General features: G+C 51.4%; 2 protein-coding genes across 3 annotated transcripts in view; both read right to left on the reverse strand.

Moving 5' to 3' along the window:
• Positions 1-1,098: 1,098 nt before the first annotated feature.
• DHRS13 (dehydrogenase/reductase 13) lies at positions 1,099-4,516 on the reverse strand. 2 transcript variants are annotated; one of them, XM_082068601.1, is made up of 5 exons: positions 4,352-4,516; positions 4,102-4,247; positions 3,547-3,670; positions 3,161-3,472; positions 1,099-1,917 (listed from the first exon to the last, which is right to left on the reverse strand). In XM_082068601.1, exons 1-5 carry the CDS (start codon positions 4,476-4,478, stop codon positions 1,613-1,615), a joined length of 1,014 nt encoding a protein of 337 aa, XP_081924727.1. In that variant the 5' UTR covers positions 4,479-4,516; the 3' UTR covers positions 1,099-1,612. The 2 variants fall into 2 exon arrangements, with proteins under 2 accessions (XP_081924727.1, XP_081924728.1); XM_082068602.1 differs by having other exon boundaries at positions 4,129-4,247; positions 4,352-4,514.
• Positions 4,517-5,178: 662 nt separating this feature from the next.
• The window catches only part of PHF12 (PHD finger protein 12), a 30,759-nt gene continuing 13,284 nt past the window's right edge, over positions 5,179-22,653 (reverse strand). The window contains exons 3-15 of the mRNA XM_082068892.1: positions 21,442-21,514; positions 19,588-19,975; positions 18,944-19,064; positions 17,787-17,919; positions 16,930-17,094; positions 16,123-16,284; positions 14,234-15,050; positions 12,123-12,239; positions 10,658-10,801; positions 9,340-9,438; positions 8,696-8,778; positions 6,906-7,044; positions 5,179-6,360 (exon numbers count right to left, since the gene is read on the reverse strand). Of these exons, the coding sequence (XP_081925018.1) occupies positions 6,026-6,360; positions 6,906-7,044; positions 8,696-8,778; positions 9,340-9,438; positions 10,658-10,801; positions 12,123-12,239; positions 14,234-15,050; positions 16,123-16,284; positions 16,930-17,094; positions 17,787-17,919; positions 18,944-19,064; positions 19,588-19,975; positions 21,442-21,514 (2,776 nt within the window). The 3' untranslated portion in view covers positions 5,179-6,025. The remainder of the gene's footprint in view (positions 6,361-6,905; positions 7,045-8,695; positions 8,779-9,339; positions 9,439-10,657; positions 10,802-12,122; positions 12,240-14,233; positions 15,051-16,122; positions 16,285-16,929; positions 17,095-17,786; positions 17,920-18,943; positions 19,065-19,587; positions 19,976-21,441; positions 21,515-22,653) is intronic.

Here is a 22,653-nt window from a genome sequence, read left to right on the forward strand (position 1 = left end):
CGCGCGTGCGCACTGCGGCGCGCGCGCGAGTGAGCGTGCAAGGGGGGCGCGTGTGCAACGGGGGGTGTGCGAGGGGTGAACGTGCCCTGCAGCGTCTGCGTGAGTGTGCAAGCGGGGCGGGTGTGCACGGCGGCACGTGTGTGTTCGGGGGGGTCGCGCACTGCGGTGTATGAGTGTGCAAGGGGGGTGTGTGCGCTACAGCCCATGTGGGTGTGCAAGGGGGGGTGTGTGCACTGCAACGTGTGCGTGAGCGTGCAAGTGGTGGGTGTGCTTGGGTGCGTGTGCACTGCAGCACGTGCGTAGGTGTACAAGGGGGGTGTGTCTGCACTGTGTGTATGAGTGTGCAAGGGGGATGTATGCACTACAGCCCACGTGGGTGTGCAAGGGGGAGTGTGTGCACTGCAACGTGTGCGTGAGCGTGCTAGTGGTTGGTGTGCACTTGAGTGGGCGTGCTTGGGTGCGTGTGCACTGCAGCACCTGCGTAGGTGTACAAGGGGGGTGTGTTTGCACTGCACTGTGTGTATGAGTGTGCAAGAGGGCGTGTGCCCTGCAGTGCACGTGTGAGGATGCAGGAGGGGGCGTGTGCCCTGTAGCACCGCAGCACATGTGGGTGTCTGCGTGCGTGTGCAAGGCGCGGCGCGCTCGTGCGCCCCAGCGTGTGCAGGGGCGTGCAAGGCAGAGCAGCTCTGCCGCAGGGGCCGCGCTGCATTGCTGTGCACACGCGTGTGCAGGGCACGCCGCGCAACACGCGCACCCGCTGCACCGGGACCCCCGCGGCGCTGCAGGACGCCGAGCGCCCCCAAACACGGACACGCTGCCCCCGCTCGGCACCGTTCGCACGGGCCCTGCAGAATCACACAAACGTAAATCCGCATGTGACAAATCAAACTCCAAAGTCCCACGGATGGTGAACTGGACCATTCTCTTACATACTGTAATAAATTCTGACTCGATCTTGTAAATAACAAGAATTTATTTAGAATCCGGCAACTGCCTTAAACATTAAGAAACAATACCCCGCAGTATCACAGTATGTGTGGGATTGGAAGGGAGCTCAGATCATCAGTCCAGTCCCCGTGCCGGAGCAGGGACCCCTCACCTCCCGTCCTCATCGGTATCTCACCCTGTGCTCCATTGCAATCGATTTCCATTTGGTCTCTCTCTATGATGAGCCCTTTAACTTTTTTATCTGTGAATTGATTTGCCTAAGAAGTTTGTTATCCTTTCTAAAGAAAATATTACAGGTTGATATTATAACTTTATTCCTATGATAGTCTACGCAAGAATCTGTTCTCAGAAGTGTTACATAAACTGTATTTTATCCAAAGCTAAACAGCCTTCAACTGTTCGAGAGGAAATGTTTATTTTAGCATCTAGATCTTTTTATTTGCTTATGTAGTGTGAAGAAACTGGACATTTCTATGCCTTTTGTGATGTTCCATTTCCATGGGTTCCTCAACCTAGATAACAGCAAGCTTTAAAAATCTGTTTGCTAGCCCTGAATATATTTAAAACTATCCAAAATACAGTTTACACCAGTGGCTGAATGCAGCTTGACTTGACTGCAGCTTGAACCTGAGTGCTCCAACCTCCTCCCTTCCACCACCATCACTTATTGCCCCAAATCTCGGGGGGCTGCCGAGGGGCTCCCCCCGCGCCCCCCCAGCCCCGCCATCCTCTCGCTGGCCTCCCAGAGCGCCCGGGCCAGCCGGTCGTCGCGGGCCGGCGGCCACGGCTCCCGCGGGCGGCAGTCGGCGAAGTAGCGGCCGCTGAAGCGCTCGAGGCCGGGCTGCGCCGCGCAGTGCAGCGGCGTCTCGGCGCCCTCGGCCGCGTCGCGGAAGAAGAGCCAGACCAGCGGCAGGAGAAGCGGCTTCAGCCACGGCGGCGCGTGGCGGAACAGACCGGTGTTGACGAACCCTGGGGAGGGAGGGAGCCCGGTGGCGCCCGGTGGGGAAGGGACCCGCGCGGGAGCTGGTTGCTCTGCCAGGGGACGCGGGAGTGGGCGCGCGGGGGTGGTTTTGGCACGAGGGGCGCTGCTGGGGGTTGTTCCTGCGCCAGGTGTGGCCTTGCGAGGGTGGTGGTGTGGGGGTGAACGGTGCTACGTGTGAAAATGTGAGCGCTGTGCAAAGGTGCGCTGTGCAAACAGAGGGTTTGTGCGAAGGGACACACCGTGCATGGGGGTGCTGTGCAAAGGGACACTCCTGCAAAGGGACACACCGTGCACGGGGGCGCTGCGCAAAGGGACACCCCTGCAAAGGGACACCATGCAAAGGGACACTCCTGCAAAGGGACACCATGCAAAGGGACACTCCTGCAAAGGGACACCATGCAAAGGGACACCCCTGCAAAGGGACACTCCTGCAAAGGGACACCGCACAAAGGGACACACCATGCACAGGGGCACCACGCAAAGGGACACCCCTGCAAAGGGACACCATGCAAAGGGACACCGCGCAAAGGGACACACCATGCACAGGGGCACTGCGCAAAGGGACACCCCTGCAAAGGGACACACCGTGCACGGGGGCGCTGTGCAAAGGGACACTCCTGCAAAGGGACACCATGCACAGGGTCACCGCACAAAGGGACACACCGTGCACAGAAACACTGCGCAAAGGGACGCTTCTGCAAAGGGACATGCCATGCACAGAGACACTGCGCAAAGGGACACCATGCACAGGGTCACCGCGCAAAGGGACACTCCTGCAAAGGGACACACCGTGCACAGGGGCACTGCACAAAGGGACACCATGCACAGAGACACCGTGCAAAGGGACACCCCTGCAAAGGGACACCATGCAAAGGGACACCGTGCAAAGGGACACTCCTGCAAAGGGACACACCATGCACGGGGCACTGCGCAAAGCGTCACACTTTGCAAAGGGCTATTTCACGCAAAGGGCGTGCTTTGCAAAAAGCTCATTGTGCAAAGGTTGCACTACACAAAGGGATGTCCCGTGCAAGGGGCTGCTCCGTGTGCAGGAATTCCCCGTGCGAAGGTTGCGCCACGCCAAAAGCGCACTGTGTGATGAGCCCTGCGCGCAGAGCTGCTCCGGGCGAGGATTGTCCGCGCGACGGGGTGCTCTCCGCAAAGAACACCCCACGCAAATGCTGACAGCGAGCCCACCCCGTCCCGCCGTCCCCAGCTCCGCGTCCCTACCTGGGTGCACGGCGTAGCACGTCACGCGGGTGCCCTGCAGGCGCGTGGCCAGCTCGCGGGCGTGCAGCACGTTGGCCAGTTTGCTGTCGCAGTAGTCCTGGAAGGTCGACAGCAGCCCGGGGGGCGGGCGGCCCAGGCTGTCGGGGCGCAGGCGGCCGGCGCAGTGGGCCTGGGAGGCCACGATGACCACGCGGCTGGGCGCGCTGTCCTGCAGCCGCGGCAGCAGCAGCTGCGTCAGCAGGAAATGGCCCAGGTGGTTCACCTGGAAGCACAGGCTGAACCCATCCTCGGTCGTGCCCCCGGCGCTCACCCCTGCAAAAGAGGCGATGGCAGCCCACGGGGGTGCCCCGGGGGTGCAGGGGGATGGTGGGGGTCCCAGCACTCACCCGCGTTGTTGATGAGCAGGTGCAGGTGGGGCTCCTGGCGCAGGAAGGCGCTGGCGAAGGCTCGTACGGAGCGCAGGCTGGCCAGGTCCAGCTGCATGAACCGCACCTCCGCGTTCCCCGTCTCCTGTGGGCACAGTGCAGCCTGGGGCAGGGCCGGGGGAATCTGGGGGGCACCCTCCCTGGGCTGGGGGCTGGATCTGGCTGGGGGGCTCTGGCAACTGGATCTGGCCCAGCGTGAGGGGGCTGCAGGGTGCCCTGGGCTGCGCTGTGTCAGGTGTGGCTGGGGGTGCCCTGGAGGTCTCTTGGGGGGAACCTGGCGATGTACCATGGGGTTCCCCTGGGGTGCCCAGAGACGCTCATGGGGGTGTCCTGGATATGCCTATGTGATGCCTAAGGGGTGTCCCGTGGGGGTGTCCTGGCCAGTGCCCTGGGGGTGCTTTGGGTGCCCACGTGACATCGTGGGATGTCCCTCCCACGTCTCTGGGTGCCCCTGGGCTGCAGCGGGGTGTCCTGAGGGTGCCCACAGCAGTGCCGGGGTGTCCCCCAGGGCTGTACCGGGGGTGCCGGTGCCGCGGCGCTCACCGTGCGGATGCGGCGGGCGGCCGCCTCCCCGCGCAGGGCGCTCCGGGCCGCCAGCACCACGCGGGCCCCCCCGCGGGCCAGCTCCAGCGCCGTGGCCGCGCCGATGCCGCCGCTTCCCCCTGCGGAGCGGAGCAGAGCGCGGCGGTGAGCGCGGGGCCGGGCCGCACCGGGGCCGCTACCGCTACCGGTACCGGGGCCGTTCCGCGCGGTGCCCGGCGCTCACCGGTGACGATGGCGGTGCGGCCGCGCAGCGCGGGGGGGGCGCGGGGCGGCGGGACGCGGCGCAGCCCGTGGCGGAGCAGCGTGTAAACGCACAGCAGCAGCCCGACCGCCAGCAGCGCCCACCCCATCCCGCACCGACACCCGCCCCGGCCCCGCCCCGCCCCGGCCCCCGCCTCCCCGGGGCGGGAGGCAGGACGGGGACAAGGGGCCGCGCCCGCTCCTTTCGCAACCGGAGCGCGGGGTTATCGGCGGCGGTTTGCAAAAGCCTTTTGTTTGCGGAAGGAATGAGTTCGCTGCCCCCGGTCGGAGCAGAGGGCGGAGGGACGGGGAGGGGACGAAGTGTGGGTCAGCGCAGCCTCCGAACTGCAAAGCGCTGCAAGCACCGGGAGGTGGCTGGTGCACGGAACGGTGTTCTAGGGGAGAGGGCGAGGGGTGCGGGCTGCCCCCACACCCCACTGCTCCTGCCCGGAGAGGTGGCAGATGCTCCATCCCTGGAACCATTCAAGGCCAGTTGAATGCAGTTGAAGATGTCCCTGCTCACTGCTGGAGTATTCAACCTTAGACTCATTTCAGACTCTTAGCACTAACCCATGTCCCTGAGAACATCTGAACGCCTTCTAAACCCCTCCAGGGATGGTGACTCCAGCACTGCCCTGGGCAGCCTGTTCCAATGCCCAACAGCCCATTCCGGGAAGAATTCTTTCCTTTTTCAAAGTTCCCTTCCAACCCAAACTATTCCAAGGTTCTGTGACCTCTCAGTCCCCATCCTGGGCCACCAACATCCTCCCACAGCCCCAGGTTGTGGTGACAAGAGTTAAGACAAGACAGTCAAGAAAACAGAATGTGAAGTATTTTTTTTTTATATACAGAATACAGGAAAGTTTCTGTAAAGTCTAAAACGTTACAATTACTATGTACAGTGGAACTAGCTGTTCTGCTGCGGGGAGGTGGCATATAAACAAAAGAGACAGACAGGTTACGACAAACGATCTGCTACAATAGACAATTTGAGGAACGTCATACCACATGTAGCACTGTACACAGCTTTAAAACATTGAAAAATGCCATCACTGATGTATTTACACAGAATCCAACACTTTTCCTTATTTGAAATAAAAATAGGATGGACACCAGGAAAAGAACTCATTTCTCACTGCCCATAATACACAGTAGCTACTTGTAGTGCAACCATAGCAGGGAGGGATGGGAAAAATAACTGTGGGAAGAAGAGTGCTTCTTTACATTAAATAAAACAATGATATTGTATAGATTTGCTGTATGAAAACTGTATTTCTCTTTTAATATAAAACTATTGTCACTGGCACAAAATAGAACAAGTTTCTGATTATTTTACAACTGCATGGGAACTATCTGTCAGAGAGAGTCCTGGAGTCAGACAGCGGTCACCCCTCGCTCTGACACGTCCTGCTCTCACTGCAGTTTTTTTTCCTTTTAAAATGAAATGTATAGTACAAATATATGTGCAAATGCCCCTAAAACTTGAGCAAAAAAGAAAAATTAAAAAAAGTTAAACGTTCTTCATTTCATGCAAACGGCGTGAGAACAGTCTCTGGGCCGACATAGAAAAAGATCCCACCTCGGTTTGTACATTTTTGCATTGCAAGAGTCTGAGGGCGTTTGTTTCCTTAACTCCAGAGCTCTCTTCCTAAAATTCCTAAGGAACGGAGTTGGACCGCAGCACGGGCACCTGGTGGGGTTTCAGAGAAAGCTTCTCCTCCAAGTCCATGTCTTGTACTAAGGCAGTGTCCCCCTTGGGCTGTTTGGTCGCAAATTCAGTGATGCTAAAAACAAACTGCAGGCAGCCCAGCTTGATGTAACTGCCATGGTGGAGCAGGGCTGTCCCCTCCCAGCCGGCCCCGCTGCCCCCGATGAGGCTGGAGCTGCTGGCTTTGCAGTTACAGGGTTTCTGATGCTGCCCTTGCGCCTGCGAGTTCATCACAGCGGCTTCTTCGTGCGGCTCCTCTTCCTGTTTTCTGCTTTTATGTCGTTCTAGAAAAACAAAACAAAGCAACCTGTAAGATTTGAGCAGGGCAGTGGCAGCTTGTTTTCATCGAGTCCTGAGGTGCCTCAGGGGTGAGATCCTTCAGCCCCTGATAAAAGGGAAACAGGAATCTCCATGGAGCTGTAGAGGCATTTACACGTGGAGAGAGCAGGAATAAGCCATGCGGGGATGGGGTGCCTATAGCACAGCCCAGATCGCTTACGTGCAGCCTGGGAGGGAGGACACACGTGAGGAAGCCCCTCAGTCCAGCTCTGAACTGGATTTCATCAGCTGGAGCTGCTGTCAGACAGCACTGGAGCCTGGGTAACTGCAGCACCAGAGCAGGAGCGGGGTTAACGCTCCCCAGGGCCGCAGAGGAAGGTCTGGGCTGTAACCCAGGCTGAGGCCGCAGAGAGGCTCCTCTTTTGCAAGAGGTGCAGCAACCACTGCAGAACAAGGGGCACCAACAAGGAGTTGATTTGCACCCGTTCCCGTCCCCTTCCGATTGCTCCCCACAGTGTTAATGTGGGGCTGGTGCTGTCTCAACACTCACTTATCACGCTCTGCACTTTGGCAACAATACTGCTGGGAGGAGTGGGCGTCATCTTCTCCGAGAAGTCACACGAATACAGAACGTTGTCCACCGTCGTCCCATGCTCACTGTAGTTCAACAGCTCGTAATGTTTCGTATTCTGAAAAAAAGAAAAATAAAAAAAAGGGAAGAGGAGGGAATTGAGACATCAGGTCAGGAAGGCTTCTGCCCATCCACTCATTCAGAGCATGGAAACAAATTACAGCTGTTGATGGTTAAATAAGAGCAGCTAAAACACCCTCCAGCTTCAGAGACCACCAACCTGGCCCCTGTGCACGGCTCACGCTCACACAGCAGCTGCCTTTCCAGCAAGAGCTGCTTCCCACGGTGCTCCTGGCAGGGACAGAGGGCCCAAGCACATCTGGAACGGGTTCTACCTACTGCACTTGGACCAACAGATCTTTTGGAAATGGGGATTCAAGCCGATTCTCACAAAGACACACTAGACTTAGCCCAAGCCCTGTGCCTAGCAGGAAAGAGCTGTGCTTTGGGAAGCCAAGATGGCAGGAGGGCTGGCAGCGTGCTGCAGCAGCCGCGAGGTAAGAGACGGTCTGGGATTTACAGGCCCCTCACTGAAATGCCGGGGACGTCACCGTGACGCACAGCGTTACACCCGCAGCGTCGCGCTCAGCTGAGCTGCGCGGAGGAGGCTGACAGAGCGGAGATTTCAGGTGAGCTCAGGGGAATGATCTGAGGGCTGAAGACCTTGTTCCCCCAGGGACTAGAGAGCTTTAATCAAGGTACAAAACCTCCCCACGCACAGGGGAGTAAATTTGCAAGTAACCTGCTTGACTGCGGAGACCAAGGCCAAGCATGAGCTGCCAATGGCCACAAACAGCAGACAGAGCTCAGGAGGGGGAACTGTCCCCGCAGAGTGACACAAACACAGGAGTCCTGCTGGAGTATGGATGAAGTTCAGTGCCTAGAACCCCATTTAGGACTGACCACCGTGAGGAGATGCTTCAACACAGATTTAAGGTCCGGATCCTGTTACTGAGTGTGTTCCGTAGCCTGTAGTGCACTGGAGGAATGGCTGAAGCCGGCTGTGGGTTAATCCTGGATCCTGCTCAGTAGCCGGTTGACAAATGGTGATATAAAAGACTCTATCTTGCTTCAAAGACTGTTTCCATGCTAAGGGACATCTCCAGCAGTGCTCTTATTGGCAGACCCACGGTCTGTTTGCTTCAAGAACAAACTAATCTCTGGACTGTAGTTAAGAAGCAACTGTAGAGCTGTGTTTATGCTGAGAGCTTAACTGACATTTCAGTTAAATAAATAATTTACACAGAGTAGCGCAGATGGGCACGAACAATCTGCACCACCACCACACCTGAAAGCAAGAGACTTGGAGCAGTTCCCTGTTTTGTTCCAGCTGAGGCTTGATGTAGACACGTCAAGTTTAGCTTTTATTAACAACGCAGCTGGATCAAAAAGTATTGAGCCATTTCTATTATGATTTTGTTTTGTCCCTAGCCACCAGCAGTGACAGAGCTTGCTTGTGGTCAGTCTTTGTCCCCAGGCAGTTTGCTCAGAGAGATCACGCTGGCAGAGCTCTGCGCTTCAGAAAGGGGTTTGACAGAAAACGCTGACGCAGCCTTCACTGGAGTGAAACCATTCACAGCCCCGGCTCTTACTTTGTAGTCCACAAAGGAGCACGGCACAAAGACAACCTGCTGCCTGCATCTCCAGCTCCCACCGCCGTGCATGCCAAATAACAAAAATAATTAAAAAAACCCCACTCAGGCACTCACCTCATCGTAGAATATGCAGGCGTGTTTGCCAGACACATAGTTACAGTGACCGTAGCTTGTAAGGCACACATCCATATCAGCTCCTGTCAACGGGGAGGACAAAACAGGCTCAGTTCATTTCAGAAAAAAAGATCTGTCAGGCAGCAGAGAACAACAGACAGAATTAAACTTCAATTAGCAAAACAACAGGGGAGCAACTGCCTTTGTCCGTGCTCCCAGGACTGCATGAATAATGCTGCGATAAGCCACCGAACAACAAAGTTTCGGTGGGGGAAGGGAAGGCGAGCAGCTCCATAAAGGTTGAAGAGCATTTCGCAGTTACTGGTCTGCCCAGGGCACCCGGAGAATCTAAGCAGAAAGAAATGAAACCTGCGAACAAACAGTAACTCTTCTCTCCCTCAGTCAGGCATTAATCTCCAGGAAATCCAGTCTGCTGATTCTCACACCAGTCAGGTTACAAAGGTGCAACCCCACCAAAATTCAAGCGGATGAGGAATTTCCAGGTTTCTTGGTAGCAAAGAATCCCAGCACAAGTGGCCACAATGGGTCTTGTTTTCTTCAACACCCACTTGGCAAACACTTCAGGAGGGTCAGGGAGAACCACCCTGATTTCTGAAAGGTCAGGGCAGGAAAAAGCTGCTCACCTGTCCCAATGTAGAGGGTTCGATAGCACATATTGACTGCACCCCCTAAGCCCATCAGAGGATAGAACACCGCCCGGGCTTGCACTTCCTTTCTTTGCGCTGCAAGATAAAAAAGAAATTACTGGAACAATGTTATCAGCTTGGAAGGCGGCTTGACGCCAGTGTCCCCAGCGCCAGGCTCTCCAGAAAGCACAGATGCCAAGGAAGATGCAGTCAGCTTTGGCCTAAACTCCAATTCCCAACCCTCTAGAAATGTTTGTGCATTAAACATCGTTTTGCCACTCATCAGAGAAAATTGCTCTCTCCAGCAACCCACACAAGCCATGCAATTGGGGGAACGCTAATACGGCGTGTGCACAATGGAGCCACCCTGAGGAAAACACAAGCCTCCAGCTTCTTTCTTAATCCCTTCCACTTTGGGTAATCAAAGAGGTGAGTCTTGCTGTCAAAGTGCTACTTAAAAAAAATATTGGTGCTGGTGAATGTCACCAACTTAACAGCTGTGATTTCACTTCTAGCAAAGCTGCAGGGAAAACACAGGAGTTGTCCAAGGACCAACCCAGCCCCCAGGACAGGACAATTTACTGGTCCCTACGGCGCTGGATCCATCATTCCTGTCCAAAAAGGGCAATGGATTAAGACAGAATCAATCTGCCTTCTGACAGACTGCTGCAGAATTGCCAGAGCAGCTCAGCCCAGTGCTGTGTCCTGCAGCCGCGTTCAGAGAAGACCCACAAAGCATTTAGGGAATGCTGTGATGCTACAGCAGCAAGCTGAGCAGTTTCAGAAGGTGGCTCCTGACTGCTAACAGACTTGCAAAGATCTTATCTTGGATATTTACCCCCAGGCCTACCAGAGGGGGAGCAGACAACTGCTCTCACAACAGGGCTGTCCAGCTAGTGCTTGAAAGCAGATTAAATGGGCTGCATGTGGAGGAACATGGCTTCACGTTCCTCCTGCTGCTTCGGATGTTAGTTAGCGTGTGATACCAGTGACCATAAACACGGCAAGCTGGACTCGGAAGTCTGGAGATTTGCAACAGAAGGACAAGTTTTTCCCCATTATTGGTATTAGTTGCAGTTAGTGATTCAGCTGGACAGTGACATTATTCTGAACGGGCAGTGACAATGCCACAATGCCACACATCTATTCTGTGCCCCGGTTCCTCCTGTTCGTGTGCTTGTCTCATAAGCAAATTCTCCAGAAAGACAGAGCAGGAATTCATCTATTTCTCTTGCCCATCCCAAAGGTGAGGAGAAAAAAAAAGGCAAGGGAGGGTCAAACAGCTACAAACCAACTATTCTAAGGCTGCTCTTACCTTCGATGTGGTTTCCCACAGGAGATTGCTGATGGGAACCACCGCTGCTCGCTAGAGACTGAGCTTTGGAAGGAAAGAGCTGATGTATTCTCTGCAAGGCCAGAAACTTGATCAGCTGCTCATCCAGCATGTTTATCTCAATCTCTGTTAATAAACAAAAAGCAATTAATTAAGTTATTCATGGAAAAGGTGCGGTCTGAGTTGCAGTGGATTTAACCGTCCCGCTCTCAAACTTGCCATTTGCTTCAACAGCAAAGACGTGACAAATTTTGCAACATCCAGAATCTCACACAGATGGGGGGTCCATTACTTCACATCATCTCCTGCAAGCAGCGTGCGTGCGAGGAGAACGCCAGCAGTGGCCAGAGCTACAACTCAGGCAGCAAGCCGAAGTTTAGGGAACCAGCGACCGCTAAGTTGAAAATCATCTGTTTTGGCTCAGAATCAACAGGTCTGCAGAGATGGACATCGTGCCCCTTTGGGCGGTGGGTTGGGACCTTCTTGTGAAGCTCGATTACCCGGTAACCACCTTGGAAGCCGCTACAGGCTCCTTCTTGAGTCACACAGGGTCAATTAAACCAAACGGGGCAACTCAGACAATATTATCAATGAACTTTAAAGCAGATCTGTTGCTGATAGCTTTGAAGTATTTATATTTGTGAAGCCTAAAAGAAGTCTGCTTTCTGACAGCAAGCAGGCTGGGTAACTTCTTTCAAGAGCTTTCTGCACATGGACAGCAGTTAAAACATCAAACAGAAGCAGCAGAGCTTCAACTGCCTTTCCCGATAGCGGGGAGGTCGTCTGGGCCGGCTGAGCAGTCAGGGTTCACCCAAGAAAAGAGGGTTGCAATGCCAGAAAGGCTGTTCTTCCCATGGAGGAGTCTCTGGCAACGGCCTCATTACGCTACTGACGACGGCTGTTCCGCAATCTCCTCCTCCCGAAGTCATTCCGCTAAGGTTCGGCATTTCTTGCCAAATGCAACAAAAAAAACCCCAAACCAACGGGCCAGTCTAGGAAAAGACTGACAGAAGCAGAAATAAATTGGGAAACCAACTGACCCACCAGAGCATCACCACCCCGGTGACCGCTTGCCTACACAATCTATCGCTGCTGGACTTTGCACCCGTCGGGAGCAGCCTGGGGTTGCAGCTGCCACCACAACAGGGCAGGGCTGCAGGTTTCTGCATGTGAATTCCACCTGGAAAGCCGCCCGGGCAGCGGCTTTGTGATCCTTCCCTAGAAAAGCTGCAGGCAGAAACATTTCACTGGCCTTGCTGCCTTGGCAACACTACAAGCAAGGAAGCATGTGACATATTTAAGGGCATATTTAATGTATATCCAACCGCACCCTCACCTGACTGCAACCCTTCTTTATCTCTAGAACCTTTCCTTAAGCAGAGAGGGAATGCTCCAGGGAAGCAAACACACAGGGCTGGTAGAGACTGATAATGAACTGAATACTCACCGCCATCCATAAACGCTTTCAGGGAACTGCTGAGGTCCAACGTAGCTGCAGAGTTTGAAGTGAGCGATGAGGGTAAAGCGCTTCCTATGGACAAGGTGTTGGGGCTGACCTTACCATCTACAGAGAAAGATGGTGCAGAGAAGATATGTCACCGTGATGTTCGTGAGATATGCACCCAGCCCTCAGGCTGCTCTTTGCTTCCAAGCTGCTCAGAACAGCTTATTTTGCTCACAGTTGTGCTTTGTAAAGGGCCTGAATTAGAGGCCACGAGCTTTCTTTTGCTCGCAGAAGGACCTCTGTGTGTCTCCACCAGAGCTCTGCTTCTCATCTCTGGCCATGGAGGAATTCTACACCTACACATTTAAACTCCTACTCCCTGTTTGAAGCAGCAGCAATGACAGACTGTGGCATCATAAACCAGAGACTGGGAGGATGAGCATCAAGTCCCCAGGGGCTTGGAGAGCTTGCTAAACCTAGAGACACTTGGCAAGTAGCTTGTCTAGGTCTGAACATGCATAAAAAGTACAACTGGCACATTTTTATTTCTGCACGCTTATCAAGGGTGGTGAGAGCTTGGCCCAAGTTGCACAGAGAGGTGGTGGATGAACCATCCCTGGGACACCCCAGGCCAGGCTGGACGGGGCTCTGAGCAACCTGAGCTGGTGAAGATGTCCCTGCTCATGGCAGGGGTGGCACTGGGGGAGCTTTGAAGGCCCCTTCCAACCCAAACCATTCTGTGACTCTATTAGAAGTCTGGGCTGTACTTCACTGTCTAGTAGGGATGTGCCAGTCAGAAGCAGATTTTATTATTTACAAAATAAAATCCCACTGCTTTGGCAGTGACCGTGCAGCTGAAAGAGGCAATGGCACATGCCAGGAAACAAAATCCCTTTAACGCATTGTTGATACCAGATCTTCTTGGGTTGGTTTGCCTAGAAGTAGAGCTACTACAAGGCCGAAATTTATGGAAAAAAAAAATTCATGAATTATTTGCGGTTTTGTACTCAGCAAAAAAACGTGCACACCATAATTTAAGATTTGTTATAAATATATATATGCATTGTGTTAGATGGAAAATCTGAATATTTACACCTTTCCCAAGAGACACTGCATCAAAAAGATGTGTTAAGCTGCATTTTGTAGAATGCAAGCTTTGCACCAAAAGCAATTGTTTAACATACTAAGTAACTGATGCGAGGTAAAGCTTAGGAGTTACTCAATAAGGAATTTTAAACAGAATAGTAAAGACGTTGCCTCTGTTGCTTGCAATCACCAGATCCGAGCTGCTCAGCTGTGGGAGGAGTGACAGACAGGAGCTGTCACCCTCCCTGCACAAAGGGTTTGCTAATTTGGGTGCTGAGCTGGGGCAGGGAAGAGGAGGAGAACGCTTCAAGTGAAAGCTTATTCTAGCTAAATCTGAGTTATGGGCAGTCACTCTGACTTCAACATCTATCAACACCTCTGATTTGATGTTTCTATACGGAAGAATGGGTATATACACTTGAACAGCAAGGTTTTTGGGTACAACTCAGGACAGAAATGGCTTATCCAAGTCCATAACTACCCTGTGATCTCGGACCAGCAGATACTGAACGCAGCACAGGTCCCCAGGGCCACACTGCTCTGACATCAGGGCTGTGCAGCTCGAGGCTTCAAACTGGTCTGGACTAGGGGACAAACCATCGCCAGGGCAGTCACCGTGCACAGAGATCACAGGTGCCACACAGCTGCTCTCCTGAGAAGTTCTACTCTGCGCTCAAACCAGCGCTTTAAAACAAACTGGTAGTTTTAAAGCAGAATTGGAGCAGCCAGTTGTTGAAACAGCAGCCAATGGATTTAAAACTGCTGTTGCTTTCCAGAATTAAACTGATCTATCTTGCTTTCCTCAGGACAGAATTCCCATCTCAAGTGTAGCAGAAATAAAACATCCCATGGCTCCCATGAAGGGTCCCAAGACAGAGGAGAGTTGAGAAACATCTCCGGCTCTCCACAGAAAGCCCAGTTCCCAGTTAAACGCGGGCATCGCGCTAGAGCCTTGAGGTTCAAATTAACATTTAGCTTTAACACCTTCTCAGCCCCAGGGGGGCCCAGACCAGTCGTTTGGCACATACCTGAAGGTGGTGCTGGTGAACAGAATCTGTTTGTGGACCCGACAGCAGAGATGCCGTCGGCTGCGGCCTGCGGAGGGGTGACAGCTCTAGTGGCCGTCAGAGGGGAGCCCATGGAGCGCAGCTCCACCGACAGCGGCGGCCCGATCTGCGTCTGCGCGTTCTTCCTTTGCAAAGTGCTGGTGGTCTCCAGGCTGGCACAGGAGCTCGATATGGACGTTGGCATACTCGTGACCGGCGCAGAACCCCTTTGTGCACAAGAAACGGGCCCTGCTACGTTCTCCGTTTTGACGATGGTTCCGATGGTGTGATTCAGAAGTCCGCAAGTGGCTGGGGGCGTGAGGGGCCGAGGCCACGTTTGACGATGGGACAAAACAGGTATTGTGTTACCAGATCCGATCAGCCTCTGGGAGTCAGTCAACTGTGCTGAAGGTTCGGACGAAACGCCATAGAAATGAGGACCGTTCACTTTAATGTCAGAGGCTGTCGGCCCATTCGAAGTCCCGCAAGAAGACACCTTCTTGGACTTATCTATACACGAGCTGCAGTTGACATCTTCCTGTGACAAAGTCTGCTGGGATTGCGAGGAGCTCAAGGAATTCTGGGTGGTGATCCCTGAGGTGCAGGATGACATGGAATAGAGGGAAGGTGTGGGTGCCTTGTCAGCTGCCTGGTAAGGGTTGGCGAGTGAGCCGTCTGCCACAATAACAGGCTTAATATCAGCCTTCTCTGTTTGTTCAGAGTCCCAAAGCGAAGTCATCTGCTTAGCAGATAAATGTTTCAATATGCTGCACTGGAGCGCAACAACACTACAGAGCCACTGGAAAGAAGAAAAAAGTCACAGGTTAGCTGCACAGGCAAACCACGCTCCAGACCTCAACAGCTACTGCGTCGTTCACGAGAAATTCAGCTGCCTCGCAGTGCTGCCGACTGCTCTGACGCAGCCGGGAGCTACAGCACCCGCTCTGATGCTCATCTAGAATCAGGAGAGAATTTGTCTATAGGTACAAAAGCGCAACTGAAATTAGGTATTGTTTATCTCCATGGTGGGGACGGTACACGGAGGAGCTGTGATTAAAGGAGGGAGAAGGCAGCAGATGCACTTCCCCAACCCCAAACTCTTCCCTCTTCGATTAAGTGCTGCAATTCTTTGGCTTGTTACAAATGCACCTTGCACTAATATGGGCTTCTATCCTCCAGCTTACTGCTGCAAAGAAATACTGATCTACCCATGCTATTGGGAGTCACCTGCCAAAGCTGGGCTGGTGAACACCTTTCTTTTTACGTGAGGTAGAGCAAGACCAAAAGATTTACTCATAGTTTGAAGCTCCGTGGTGAATGAGCACCTGCCACACAGAAGAATTCCCCCTGAGCTAACCGAAGGACACAACTGCGCCACTGACTGCAAACCAACACGTTTTCGCATTGTTGAATGCGCCAAGAAGTTTCATACAAGATTTAAACACTCATTTGACCTTGGTTTAAAAGTCCAGTTCAACCGGCAATAAAAAGCAGCGCAGAAATGTGACGTTAACGTACAAACAAGTGTGTCCGAGAGCAGCCTTACATAATCAAAGTGGAAAGTATTTCCCCTCAGCCAGAAAGTAAAAACAACATATAGACAGAAAGCCCTCGACTCCACTCTTAAGGGCAGAAAACTATTTGACACTTCAGGGAAGTGGTGAAATGAGGAGTTTTACATTTCACCTGGAAAGCCAAAATGAAGGTTTTTTTAATGGGCAAGAGGGTCAGAAACAAAACAAGTTATCACCTTCAGACATGATTTTGAGACTGGTTTCCTAGACAACTGCTCTGATCACGGCTGAAATGGAAGAGGATCTTTGTACCAAAGCAACTACAGACACAGAGTCCAAGCATTTGACTTCATTTACCTCCTGTTGTTCCGTCTGGCTGGCTAAGTGCTCAGTGTTCAGAAGGTGCTTCTGCAAGGGTTCCTCGGGGATCCCGTTACAGATCAGCTCGCCATCTCTAATTGCTGCAGGCGCAAGTAACGGGGGTGGAAGCCGATATTGGGACTTTATAGCATCAGGAACCTACATTGTAGAGAAAGAAGATCACACATGAGAACAATTACTCAAGAATGACTAGTTAAACAAAGTGCCTAACCAGCACTGTGCTCCGTGTTTGCTGCTTTCTGACCCAAAGGAGCCCTGCAGACAATACATTAGAAGTTTCAAGGGCTGAGTAGCTTGAATTGATGCAGCTACACTGAAATTAATAGGTTTTATTCCCTTAGGTCAGGCGTGACTTCAGCAGAACGCAGTGGCTACAGCATAAAAGAAGTCATGCAAAAAAGGGCAAGTAAGAAAGGAAACCCATGTGGCATTTTTCAGGCATTCTGGCAGCAAATACTCTTTGGGGTTTAACACACAACATGCAGCAGCCCCAGTGCTGACTGTAGGGCCACCTTCAGAAGGTTTTGTGTTGTACTTCCTAAGCTTGTGCTAGATTTAAATCTTGTAATAGCTGAGCCTTACGGTTGGCAGAAAAAGTTTCATAAATCCTATGCGTAGTGAAGAGTAACTGCTGACTCCCAGGCCTCTCACCAACACATTCCTTCAGACCTCACCCTCTTCCTCCTGCCCCAAGCAGCTCTCCCTGCAGGCCGTGCTGGTTTCCCTTCCAAACTAGAACACGTACGTGGGGATTTTCACCACCAGCTACTCGTTCACACATACCTTCAAACCTTTTCTCTTTACTGATTGAAGAACTCTGCGATTCGGAGGATGTTTCTTATGGATTCGGTTTAAGAAATCCACTTTGACAACGTGCTGAGATATGGTGTCCTGGAACCGGTCAAATACTCGGCACCGATTACTCAAGGTCAAGTTCTTCTGGTTCAGCTGGGTGATCAGATAATGCCACAGGAGTTAGGGATCTGCGGGTCACTCTAATGTACCCTAAGACTTTCCTAACGTCTCGTAGCACTGGCAGTACAGCATCAGCTCAGCTTTAGACTATTTGTTTCCTGCAGCACAAACCATTTCTGTTAAGGGGCACATTGCTGGAGATGAATACAAAAGCATTTAGAGGCCGACTAAGCAGCATCAATGCTCTCAGAAGCAGTTTGTCTGGGCACAAGCCTTTTGTTTCAGCCCCCTGTTTCCTGAGTATTTAAGTCTCAAGTACACTCCTTTTCCACAAAATGAAAACTCCCTCTTGGAATGAAAGTTTTTTGGGTTACGCATGCAAAGAATTACTTCCCCTATTTGTAGCACTGTGCTGCTTTGTATCACAGTCCTGGAAGCTCATCTAGATCTTAAGGAGTCCAGTCCGAAAACTAGACAAGCTGTCAGTGAGCCACAATCTGAGCTGTCAGCTTCAGTTACAGGAAGGAGTTCCCCCATCTTTATATTTTATTGCAGATAGCAGCATCATATTCCTTTGGAGAGTGCGTTGCTTGCAGCAGGAGCTTTACAAGCGATACAGGGAGCAATAAGAGCTCAGAAGCTGTTTTACATTTGTTGTACTTTGTCCTTTAATGGACCTGCCAGGTTCCACTCCAGCTCCATACTGCTATCATAGTCCTGCTTACCACCACGTGTTCTATGTGATTTGGGCACATCCATCTACCCAGAGGCATGGCAGTAAGCGGTGGCTCCAGACAATCCATGTGGAACAGGAGCGGGCAATAATCACACTGAATTAGAGGTGCCACTCTGCAGCTCCTGCAAAGAGAGAGCCATATCTTACTTCCCATACAGAGTATAGAATATAAACCAAACACACAGACAAACTCAGCCAACCACTTGGGCTTATCTTTCCCCACCAATTCCCCTGCATCTAAAATTAGGCTTCAGATTTGTAACTTGATCTATAGGGTCCTTCTGCAAGACCCACTCAAGGCAAAAGGACTTGCCCTGGCACACGAGGGTTTCCCGGTGCACAAGAGGCCGTTGCCGTAAAGCTGTAAGCACCCATCAGATTCGCATAAGCAACTTTTCAAGTTGACCTTGTGCGTTAGTTCTGAGTGGTTTCGTTTAGAGCAGAATTCAGAGATCGAAAGGGAATCTCAGATTTAGGTTATTACGATTTTCCTCAGATGAATCATGTGTGAAGTTGGGATATTTGCTTCGACAAGACGTTCACAGAACAAGTCTCAAACTCCAGAAAGCTACTAAATCTGATTCCCCGAGCTTTAAAGAAGTCTTCACTCTGTGTATGACAACGTCATCAGTTGTTCTCCACCTGATCCCCAGCTCACTTACGGAAACCCACTGACTGGGTTCCCGAAATAAAGCTTTCCATTTTCACCGACATCTTGAACTGGGATTTGTGCATTTTTTAAGCATTTATAAAGAGCAGCAGTATTTTGTACTGGTTTTCAGATTTACTATTTCAGCACAATATTCCTATTTGCCTCAGGCTTATATTTCTATTTCCTAAAGGTCACCTCCTTGCATACTTCCTTCACAAACCATAAACAGATGCCACTTTTCTAAACGACCACCACTGTAGAATTTTTCTTAGTAGAAAAAACACTGAAGATGAGACGGCTCACTCTCTTCAGGCTACATTTTAAAACCTTTTACAGCCATGCAGGGCTGTAAAAAAATATGATTATTCCCCCCTTTGTTTAGAGGATTGTAAGCAAGTAATGAAGGAGAATGGGAACTACTTGTTTTCAGTAAGAACTTTGCCCCTGTGAAGGATTCAGCTACACCAAACAGCTTCCCTGGCAGAGTCACGTACCTGTTGCATGTGAAGCAGACTTTCACGGGCAAGGGAACCAAACCATTGTGGTCTAACTCGTGTTGTGCTTTCTTGACATTCTTTCCTGTGGTTTCTTCCTTTCTCCTCCTCTTACTAGTACCTGAAAGTAAATTTTAAAAGGCTTTGGGTTACCCACATAGCAGAGATTTGCCTTCTGGTAGATACATAAGGCAGAGGCAAACAGAAAAGGCAGAGAGAGCTGCTTTACGAACCCTTATCAACCTCTAAATCCAGCCTTAAGTGACAAGAGGCTGGCTTTAAAAGCAGGTATATTTAATACTTAATCATTGCGGTGACATCCTATACATTAAGTCATTACTTTGTTCCTAGATCATCACATCATAAACCAGAAACAAGTATTTTGACAACTGGAAATTTTTTTCTTCAGATCCATGATCTAGACTGAGGTGACGACAGTAAATAAAGCATCTTTTACAAGCGCTGATGGAGATGTGGTGCGTAGCAGCAGCGGCCCCACAGCTCAGGGGTGCGTCTGTACACCGTGTTCACCACCCAGCATCACCGGATCCACAACCACCCCAAGTCAAGAGGGAAAAGAGGCCAGATGGCAGGAGGACGTAACCGCGGTCGTCTTCACCAACGCGAGAGGAGCCACCGCTCACCTGGAAGTGCTGTGGTGCAGGTCAGTTCATTCGGCAACTGGAACTGCGTTGGGTTCCTTTCCATGGCAGCAGCAATAAGAAGCTCAAAGGGTCGCTTCAGCTGGGGCTGCCCACAGTCCATTTCTGCAATGGCAGAGTCATCATCCACGTCAATTATGTCCTCATCGACATCATTCTGCTCTGAGTTGGGGGTCTCGGTGCTGGCATTGGATGTGGGAGTGCCAGGCCGGCTCGCTCTCCTTTCCAAGATCCTGGCATGCGCATTAGCCCTGATGCTGCTGCTAGACCTGTCCAACAGGTCTGCGTCACTGGTGGGGGAGGTGGTCCTTTTCCCAGATTTGTCCACCAATCCATTTACCTGCCCCAGCTCTTTCTTCTGTTCTCGCTTCTGCACGACATGAATAGGCAGGCTTATCATGGAGGCCACAAACAAAGCACATCAACCTCGACAAATATGCAATCGAAGACAAAGAGCATCTGAAAAGGCTTGAGCCACTTACTACAACTTCCCCGGTGAAGTCATTAAAGCTTTAACCTAGCGAAAAAGAATTGATTGCAATGTACAGATGACAAAACAGCTGAAGGGAACCACGCGGGGGGAGGAAAATTAGCATGTCTCTCTCTCCTTTCAGGATAGCCGTATTTGAGTCCAGATCAGGACAACATTTCCCAGCATCTAGTCCTAAATACTTGAAGAATCAGCCAACTCTCTGCCAACACTGAGAAATTCCATGCAGACCGTTCATTGTCGATGCAGTCTATTAAGCCTGGCAGCGCATCCGAACCCGTTACGGAACAAGAAGGTCAGCTCGAGAACAGAGGCACAATATACAAACACCACTCTGCTATCTCTTGACCACAGGAATCTCAAGTAAGGTGAGCAGGGAGAACTGCAGTAGAGGAAACAATACACTGGGATCACCACAAGACCCAGTCCCTGCCAGCATCACCAGTACGGATGAACCAGCCAACCCACTAAAATGGTCTGTGAAAGGAGCAAAGTGTTGTCAGGCCATTTTTAACACAGAAAAGTTGAGGATTTTTTAACCTCTTTTTAACCTCAAAATTTTATTTCTTAAATTTGCGACCTTCATTTTTACTGTTGGCAGATGGCTGAACAGTACCCTGGAAACATAACAAGGCAATCGCTTCAGGAACAAAAGGCTGAGCGTAACAGTTTTCTTCCAATCTGTTTTGGGTGTCACTTCAAGGGAACACAGTTGCTAGATAGTTTGGTGCAGTTTCTAAGCCCTCTGCTATGCGGTCTTACGTAGTCACAGCAATAAGATGTTTACATTGTGCAAGACAGCTTCCTGGAGAAAGAGCATCAGGGGAAAAAGTAAAAGAAGGCACAATCTTGCCCAATCATCTCCTCCCCATCCTGTTCAACAGCCCAGGAAATCATAACTCACTGTGATTTCACCCTCTGCTGATGTGCAACTGCTGTGAAGTCACACTTCTAAGAAACACACATTAACCAGAATCGCAGCCCCGATGCCAAAGCTGCGTTAACGTGAGTCCCGTTTCGCCCGCTCAGCCCTTCCCGTCCCTCTGTGCCTCAGCTCTTCCTGCTTCCCACAAGTGGGGGCGAGGAAAACAGTTTTAAAAGGCGCAGCTTTACCTGAACACAGTGGGCACCTCTGTTTTGCCTCCTAGGTTAAAAACACCAGGAGGGTCTCATTGAGACCCCTGAGTTTTCTTTAAGCCTGTTCCTAACAAGCCCTTTGCAACGGTGACCACAAAGAGCAGCTCCGGTGGAATACATGTGTATGCTATGGGGAGAGGAAGGTATAAACCACAGGTTTCAAAGGGGCAGTCGGAAGGGCAGGGATCATTCTATTCGAGAGGTTTTACCTTGCGGCGTACGGTGCAGCGGTGACACATCCACTCCCCCGGAGGCAGCATCTCCTCGCTGAGCGGAGGGTTGCTGCAACAGAAACACAAAGCAACGCTTTACTGTTATTTCTGGAACGCCTCTGCCCACACACGCGCAGCCCAGGGCAGGGCAGCTCTGCGGGTTCCGCTCCCAGAAGTTCCTCCTTTTCTTTACGGTGATGCTCCGTGGTTTCGGTCCCCCATACGTCCACTTAGTAAGACGTCTCTAGACAGGTTCTGTTCCACGACACCCACCTCAACTCCACCATGCAGCGCGCTCCACCGTTTCAGAAGACAGTCTTAGAATCAAATAGCAAAGATAAATGGGGGATTCACTTGTGCGCAACACATAGACCTCCCTCCTAACACCAACACCTCCTTAAAGAACTCAATTACTCCATGTTAGACTACACAGACTCCCATGCAGCAAGCACACTCGCATATCTATGCATTTCCACCCCTTGAATTTGCAGAGCGAGTCCAACCGAACCAGCTGCCATGGAGCCTTCCTGCTGCTTCTCATGTACTCCAACCCTAATGGTGGAAACCACTTTCTATCTCAAGACAACCCAAATACTCTTAGATGTGTCACCATACCCAGCTTGCCTTGGCTATGAAGCAAAAGATACATCCTACTCACATGGATCTGCACTTACTATAAAAGCTGTATCACATCAAAATGACATTCTCATTTTGCTGCTAGAAATAAACCAAATCAAATTAGATGAAGGAGTAAGGAGGACTATTTTGAGAAACACTTTTCCTCGGTTAAAGGCAGAGCAGCATATGTTAGATGATACACTTTCCTTACAGATCCTACTACTATCTCAAGTACTTTCCACCACCTCTTTATTATGAAGATTTGTTATTTCAGCAAACTGCTGACTGTTGCGGGAAAAGTGAACATGCTGTCAGATAAACAGCTAGTTACCACGCAGTGTAGCTTTAAACTGTGCTTTTAAAACTTTGCCTGCTGATGTTAGAGACGGCTGTGTTGCAAGCCTGATCTGTGCTGAGCACCCCCCGGATGCATCAACCCAGGACCTGGAAGGTCCATGTCCCGCTAACCAGCAAACAGGGCACAAGGGATCCAGCTGGGACTGACTGGGTTACAAGGGATCGAGCAGCAGTGTGGCCACACCAGCAAGGAGCTGTGGTTCCTTTAGGAGTCTCTATACTGTCTGTTGCATC

This window comes from Streptopelia decaocto (assembly GCF_964273445.1).
Source record: "Streptopelia decaocto genome assembly, chromosome: 18".
Taxonomy (NCBI): Eukaryota; Metazoa; Chordata; class Aves; order Columbiformes; family Columbidae; genus Streptopelia; species Streptopelia decaocto.